This window comes from Centroberyx affinis, unplaced genomic scaffold, assembly GCF_046629955.1.
Source record: "Centroberyx affinis isolate AG114_WGS23_722 - 3 ecotype Tasmania unplaced genomic scaffold, CSIRO-AGI_Caff_v1 ptg004623l_1, whole genome shotgun sequence".
NCBI classification, from domain to species: domain Eukaryota; kingdom Metazoa; phylum Chordata; class Actinopteri; order Beryciformes; family Berycidae; genus Centroberyx; species Centroberyx affinis.
Genome location: NW_027282230.1, coordinates 101,818 through 110,000, shown reverse-complemented (window position 1 = coordinate 110,000; position 8,183 = coordinate 101,818). Strand labels below are relative to the sequence as shown.

At 42.7% G+C, this 8,183-nt stretch overlaps 1 protein-coding gene across 5 annotated transcripts in view; it reads left to right on the top strand.

Moving 5' to 3' along the window:
• qki2 (QKI, KH domain containing, RNA binding 2) overlaps positions 1-6,737 on the top strand; it is a 14,321-nt gene extending 7,584 nt beyond the window's left edge. The window contains exons 5-8 of one of the 5 annotated variants that reach the window (XR_011696878.1): positions 676-763; positions 1,015-1,299; positions 1,856-2,589; positions 4,570-4,634. Coding sequence is in view for 4 of the 5 variants with exons in the window: in XM_071544624.1 (XP_071400725.1) it covers positions 676-763; positions 1,015-1,299; positions 2,512-2,589; positions 4,570-4,592 (474 nt within the window). In the remaining variant the exon portion in view is untranslated. Of the gene's footprint in view, positions 1-675; positions 764-1,014; positions 1,300-1,855; positions 3,778-4,569 lie in introns of those variants that run through there. The other 4 variants (XM_071544625.1, XM_071544624.1, XM_071544626.1 and 1 more) reach the window with 4 other exon arrangements.
• The last annotated feature ends 1,446 nt before the right edge of the window (positions 6,738-8,183 follow it).

Here is an 8,183-nt window from a genome sequence, read left to right as displayed (position 1 = left end):
AGGAATGTCTGTGGCAGCAACCGGCCGTCACTCTCCACTCCAATCACAGCACAGTATCAGCCAACCCCAAAGGTTAAAGGGGGAGGAGGTGTCTAGGCCGTCAGGAACACAACACCTGTTAGTCTCAGTGTGTGTGTGTATGTGTGTGTGTGCATCTCTGTGTCTGATTCTGTGTGCATGCATGCATGTAGGTTCAGGTTAATGATATCTATTAGTTTAACCTTGCTGACCTTGCTGTCCAACTGTAAATCAGTCAAGCTGTTCACAGAACTGCAACCCGAGCTTAAGCTAACGCGTTTGACACTGAATATGTCCTGTGTGGTGGTGACTTGTGTTCAAGGTCTGGTCAGCTCCATTTCAGACAATGGAAGAATTAATCTGAAAATTCAGCACAACAACAGTGAAAGCAGTCATTTCACCTCCTACTCTTTCAAGAAAAAAACCCCATTTCAATTGCACTAAGAGCATAATTAGTTTTAGAATATATTCAAATACTTCACACTGACTTTTTGACCAAACAGCAACAATAAGTCTCTCAAAACTTCGTTAATTTGCATGTCAAATGGGTGAATGTTGATGGAGTTGAGGGCCTCGCTAAGGAAGCTGATTGTCTTGCTGTGCTTGTGTGTGTGTGTGTGTGTGTGTGTGTGTGTGTGTGTGTGTGTGTGTGTGCAGGCTGAGGGGGAGGACAGTCTGAAGAAGATGCAGTTGATGGAGCTGGCCATTCTCAATGGAACCTACAGAGACGCCAATATCAAGACACGTAAGGATGACATCATAGATATCTTGTGGGTGTGTGCGGGGGGGGGGGTTGACAAAGGAAGGGTCAAGGTTCTTGGTACAGCAGTCTACTCTATATATGAACAATGCCTCTGTTTCTCCTGTTAAATAGACTGTCTGTGTGCTTTTTGTCCTCTCCTCTTCTTCCCTGTCTATTGTGTGTGCTTTGTGTGTACATGCGTGTGGGTGTGTGCATATTTGTGTGTGTGCTTGTGTTTGTGTGTGCATGTACAGCCACCCTGGCCTTCCCTCTAGCATCCCCTCAGGCACCCCGAATCATCACAGGCCCGTCACCCGTCCTGCCTCCTGCCCTGCGGAATCCCACCCCCATCACCACGCCAACCCTCATGCCCCTGATTCGTCAGATCCAGAGCTCCGCCCTCATGCCGGGAGCCAGTCCTCACCCAGCGTTGGTGCAGCAAGCGCCAGAATCCGGAATCATCTACGCGCCCTACGATTATCCCTACACACTCACGCCCTCCATAATGGAATACCCCATTGACTCAACTGGAGTATTAGGTAAATACATCCAATTTGTTCATCTACACCGCAGCATATTGACCTTATTCACATGGCGGCCATTTTGAATACTTGGGGTGGGAAACTATACTTGGAAGAGCAAGTCCAGCTCGCTCTGTCCTTGTACTGTTGTATACATCATACAAACATTTATCATTTCACAGATTTCCCACTGAAAAACATATCTGAAACAAATGGAGCTCAAAAATCCAGAGTGATATGTTTTTACATTTTAATATATTTAGTTCATTATCGCTAGCTACCAGAGTCTAGTCCAGGTAGCTAGCTAGTAGCTTACTAACTAGCTAGTAAGCTAACTCACTTTCTCTCTAAATACAAAAGGTTGTGGTTGTTGTTCTTGAGATTGCTAACTAATTTGGTAACTGGTAGGTTTATCTGTATTTTACTTAAACACATCTCACTTATGTGTTTAAGTAATGCTACTTTGATATATATTTTAATGTTGTTCAAAATGGCTGCTGTGTGAATAAGGTCCATAAGACGCATGTTAAAGCTCCCTGCTGTGCTAATTGCACCTTCTCTCTTTGTTTTGCAGGTATGGCTTTCCCAACCAAAGGCTAAACGATAGCAACCCCTCCTAGCACACACATGGACTGGCTCGCAGACCCCTACACATGTGCCCTACACAGCAAACACACAAAGTTTGCTTACACTTAGGATGACAGATTCTTTGACAGTCATACTGTAGTGACTTCACTCATGACTCTGTTGATCTCTTCTCTGTATTAGCAGACTTGCCGACTAGTGTTGTGGTGTGATAGCATAACCTATTTAACATTTTTTAATAGCCCAGCTTCAGCTTGTAATTTTAACACATTTTAGTGAACACGTTTTAGACATTTTAGCGCAGCTGTTTGTGATTTAGTGTGTGTTAAAACTTATTTGGAGCGGAGAGCTATAGAGTGACCTTGACTACAGCCAAGGTTGAATCTACTAGTCAACCTTAGCGAGAAATTAGTGGTTTGGACTGTTTACTTTTCGGGGATAAAAATAAGAGGAGTATTATAGACCACAAAACGACGATAAATTCCGTCTCTTAGGAATGTGACGCTTTCCTTATTTTCACCCTTAACCTTAAACACTTTGTAAATGCCTGGTTTCACTGATGTTGGTGCCATGGGTGGACTGTTTGATGTCTCTCTGATGAGTAACCTGCTGTGTTCTGTTTTGGCGATGTCATTGCGCTGTTAGCAGGTGCCATGACCACTAAGGTACGACGCCACGACATGAGAATCCATCCTTACCAAAGGGTAGTGACCACAGACAGAGGTTAGTTAGCTCACCAGCCACTCTGTATGTGTGTGTATGTGCGTTTCTGTGTGTGTGTGTGTGTGTGCGGACCAATGGACCAATGGACCAATGTCAGTTTACATGTGTGTATAATATGGCATGCCTAAAAAGAAATAACAATATCAGCAAAAAGGTCACACACTGAACCAGTTAGGATGTAAACTGTGAAGCAGTATTTGCCTCAGTGAAAGTGAAATAAGTGAGCAGAATGGGAGAAACCATGTCAGGGGTGACAGCTGCGGCGGTTATCTTCGCCCCCCTGTCAGATAAACTGGAAGGCTTGTAGGCCGGGACCCTCTCAATTAGAATGGACCGCTCCATTCATGTGACTTCAGTCCTTGTGACTCTAGATTTGGAGTCCTCTCTGTCAGAAGTTTCTTGTTGTTGTTTATCTCTTCACTACTACTTTTTGACCGACAAATAAGCAGTTTTATTTATACCCAACTTAGCATTCCAACAGTTAGATTTCCGCAAACTGTTTTTTTTTATTAATTAATTACTGTGTTGTGCCCAATGACTATATGACACTTTACAGTGATTGTCTTTTTATGAGGGTCATTCAATTAGAGTGCGATATGATATTTGGTTTTTACTACTAAAACACAGCGTGTGATGACTACTGAAGTCTGTGTTACAAGCTCTTTTGTATGATATACTGTTGTTTGTGGTCTTATCAGTTGCCCACTGGACTTTATCAATGGGGCTGTTTACATCTTTCATATATTTCTTAGCCAGAGTGGTGCTGTTGCCATGTATTTAGCTGCAAAATAAATTTGTATATAGGGATTTTACAGATTTTAAGTGCTTTTTTGAAGCTTATGAAACAAGATTGCTTGGAAATACTTGTAGTATTTTTAGTTTTTTTTTAAAGTTTTTTTTTAGTTTTCAAATTTTTGTTTTTGTTTTTACAGTATGCTTTTTATAGGTGAAGTGTCTCCATGTATCCTTGTAAACTTCAAACCTTTTTCAAAGTGTGTAGCTGTTACTGTTTAGTCACAGTGAGGGTGGCAGTGAAGGCAGTATTTTGCTATCTGTATTTAAAATGAGGTGACCCTCTCATTTCACTGGCCTCGTGACTGTTTTATGCAATAGAAATGGACTAGCTAGCTACAATATGTGTGTGTGAGCAGTGGTGCTCTTGTTGTACACAATGGACAAAAAACACTAAAAGGCAATAAAGTTGATTATTGAAAAAAAAATCTCCAAAAACAAACAAAGCCTCTAAATTATTGTAGTTAGAAAATGTCTATTTGATAATTGATTTCTTAATTCCCTCTAAAATCACCATCTCTTAACCTCTCATCGCTGTCTCTTACAAGGGGCCTCTTTGCTTACTGTAGTCACTAGGTGCTGCTCTAATACTTCATAGCAGACGGATCAAATCATAATCAATAAACCTTTACTTAATCACAACAGTTAATCATCAAGATCTTACGACTGCTGCTAAACAACGGCTCTAATTGTCAGTAAGTCAAAGCATTCCTGAGGCCCAGACACCTTCTTTAGAGATAAAGGTCACTCTCTCACCCACATGAAACCATGCTGTCTCCTTCTCTGTCCATGGTTTCACTGTCTGTCTGTGCTAGGCGTAGCCCAGCTAGCATGAGTAGTATCACTGTAGCAGCAGTCACACCATGGGAGGGGTATCTCCCAAAACTTAACCTTGCAAACACCTTCATAAGCACACATGAGCATCTCTAACTAGCCATTCCTTATGTCAACCCTCTGCGGCTGATGTAAGTCTTTCTGAATGGTTATGCAGCGCTCATGAAGGTGAAGACGTAGTGCCCCTCTCACTATGTGACTGCACTAGATCTGCCTTGTTGTCATCCTGACGCCACTAGCTGACACTAATCTCTCTTCTATCTTTTTTTCTTTTTATGTCCCCCTTTATGTCCCCTTTTTGTTTCCTTCGTTTTTTCCACGTCTGTCCGTCTCTGTCTGTCTGTCTAACTCTAGCTGCCACGGCAACTAACCCATGACCCTTGACCTTCTGACCTTTCCGCCCACTGATGACCCACCCATCTCTGCCCGCTGGCGTGTTCATTGGCCCAAGGCCCCGCCACTCCCCCAGCTCAGCCAACCAGAGACCAGCACATTGGGAACAACCTGGCTGCTTCTGTCTAACCAGCCAACCAGAGGACAGCGATCATGGGAATAAACCTCACAGGACCCGCCCATCACCAAGTCCTAACCAAACGTGCCTTCCTTCCAAAAGTCCAAAGCCAAACTATCACTCTAGAAATCTTTCATTTTCCATCCCACAGTCAAAATCCCAATCCACTCTTAGGCGTTGTCGTTCATAACCAGTTGACTTCCCTGGTGACCTCTCCCAAACCCCCGGCTGTGCCAAACTGTCCTGTCTCTCTGAGCTGCCTGCTCTGATGGCCCAGCTCCAGCCCCTGATCTGCACCCCGCTGCCCTCAGTCCATGTGATGCAATAATAATGACTACATTAATAGCATGGTAACTATACTGATGATAATTGTACTTATCCAGCGCATTGACCCTCCATGAACACTAAACTTAAAGGGATATTTTGATATTTTGTATTTAATTATTTTTCTTCATCAGTCACTTGTCACACACTGTGGGAAAAGTTTCTACATTTGTGCTTCAGCTACCTCCAAACATGGCTTGCAGCCATCAGTATCCACTAGTTTGAATGAGGAATGCTAACAAGCCGCTGTTCGGTTAACTGAAATGCCAGCGCAGAACCTTTTTCACTGTAATGTGGCAAGCGCTCAATAAGGAAAAATAACAACTGAAATCCCAAATCCCTTTGAGAGTTTCTAAGTAGGTAAAGCATCACTGCTACACAGATGCAGGCATGTAACCCTCTCATGTTTACCATGCTTCCTCTCCTGGATTAGACTTAAAAAAAAGACTTAACTCTGCCTTTCTGCACAACAGTGAGTCGACATATATACATGCCACGCCTGTGCTCACTTACAGATACGCACACACCCACACAGAGGGAAGATTGCACTCCTTTTGTCTAAATGTAGAGGACTTCCACAACGATGCCTTTGCCTTTATCGCACTACAGTATTGTATGAGCTTGAACAACAGTGCCTTTATTTATTGAGAGCGACGGAACGATGTTACACCTAAATATGTTTAACTACATTATGGCTTCATGCCCAGCATGACAGAGATAATGCCATTAGGTTTTAATGCAGATAAATCAGGTCAGAATGAAATGTGTTGCAGCCTAACTGACATCTACATTATATGGCTTTACATACATAACTCTTCTCAATTCATAGCATAGTGCCAAAAAAGTGGCTCAACTGAATTGGAAGTGTGTTGCAGTATTTCAGCAGCTGCCATATCGGTAGGTTTCATTGAGCTCCAGTTACAGCGTCTGATATGTTTATGCGAGGACGGGAGGCCTCATCAGAACAGTGTTATATTTTAGTTCTTTATGTTTGGTTGATTATTTTGTTGTTTTGTTTATGCAGACAGATTTGTCCGTACATATATTTGCATGTGTATCCACTTTTTGAGAACACATACAATCTGGTGGGTGTGTTACTTTTGTACGAGAGATCCACCGTTCCTTCAAGTGCACACAAACCAACTGATGCCTTTTATGAAAAATCATAGAGTCATATTCATAACATCTGTAACAAGTTTATAATGTATTTTTATATTCTATTTTGTACGTGAAAATAACATTAAATGACCTTTTCAGATAAGAACATTATGCCTTATTACGGAGAATAATTTGATGAATATAACTATTCTGTATCCTTCATGTTATCAACCATTGTGACGTTCATTAGTAATCTTGTAACATTGCATTCTCAATGTCCTGATATACTGGAGTTTCTGATGTTCTCTGTATTAACTTTGAGCCTTTGAGATCAGTGTTGCTTCCCTTCTGTGCCTTCTGTATATAAGTGTGACAATTAACAGTGTAGTACAACATTAATCTACTCTTCAGTGCCAAGTATAGGCTACTAACTGTCACCACTTCTGTGATTATTAACCACTTTAATGATATCTGTCTCTGCTTTGGATTCTTTTAAGATGCAACATGTGTGTCTAAGAATAAAAAAAAACAAGATATGTGTTGAACAATGAACTTTAACTTTTTAAGTATTCTGAGTAGGAATAACTCTTTGTACTGGAAGGCAATTTAGCACACTATTAAACTCATAGTTGTAAAACTAACAAACTTTGTTGCTTTTTCTCTGTAGCACTTAATTATGCAAGTCAGCTTCCTTTCTGCATACTAATCTTCAGACACTCCTTAGATACTGGAGGAAAACTCTCTCAGTGTGGTATGAGTCACCCGTTGACTACAGTAATACACAAGATACTTCACACTAAATGCAGGCAACACAGCCATAACATGTTTCCTCTCACTTCTCCTTTCTGTGTTTTTGTCTTCCCTGTTTGCTTTCTCTCTCTCTCTCTCTGCTATTTATGTGTAGCGGTACAGAGATGTGTGTAATGAGAGAGAACAAAACACCCCCTGGCTCACCATGGTTTCCTAGAGGCACGCAGCTGTACGGGTGAAAAGGGGGTTTCAGGTTAGGAGCGCTGGACGGCTGGGGAATTGAGGGGAAATCGATTGTGCAAGCTCGCCCTCAAACATCTGCAGAGTAAATATCACAGGATCACGGTCTCTCCCTGAAGTGTAGTATCTCTCGGAGCCCGCAGCTAAGGACCTGCACGTGTCACGCACCAACGACATGCAACCTCTGTTTTAATTTCACCCATTTCTCTCTCCGAGGGTGTTCAAATCAAAACATATAGACTGTTATTAAAATGACCCCTGGGCCTGCGCGGGTGATAGGAGCCGCACTGACACTTAAAAATAATGCAAATGGGGCATTCCTTTATACCAGCGCTCACATTGGAAGTTTAACAAAAAAAACGTAACATGGGGTTTTCCGTGGTGAATGTAGCAGTGGGTGGCTCATTCGTCCTCTCCCTGCCCTTCCTGCTCTCATTGTGGAGCTGGGGCTGATATTGAACTTCAGGCTTGGAGTTGAGCCCGCTGTCCTCTCCGGTCGTAACCCCGTAACCCCGCGCGCAGAGTGAGAAAGGACGTTATCCGACTGCTGCTGACAAGCCATTGGACAGGAGGCAGGAGGGTGGAAGTATTGACATTTCTTTCTGATGGCTGGAGAGTAGTCTGAGATAGCACAGAGAGAGAGGAAAAAAGTATGCGTGTGTGTGTGTGTCTGGGTGGGTGTGTACTCTTGTGTCTGTTTTTCCTGTTGTTGCTCTACTTTTCACGGTGCTTCTCCCAGTCCAGCATGAAACACTCCTCAAGCATCTGGTAATGTATTCTGCAGCCTCCTCTTGCCATCGCCAACACTGGGGCCCAAAGCTCCCAGCACTTACAATCAAAGTGTGTGTTTGTGCGTGCGTGTGTATGGGTGTGTGTGTGTGTGTGTGTGTGTGTGAGAAAGAGAGAGAAAGAGAAAGTGCAGGGTGGGTGGGAGAAAGAGAAAGTGAGGAAAGGACAGGTTGATTTACATCGCTATGTATCTACCACATTCTCCACATAATGAACAGCTCCAGATGTCCTCTGCTTGGTAAATATTTGATGACCG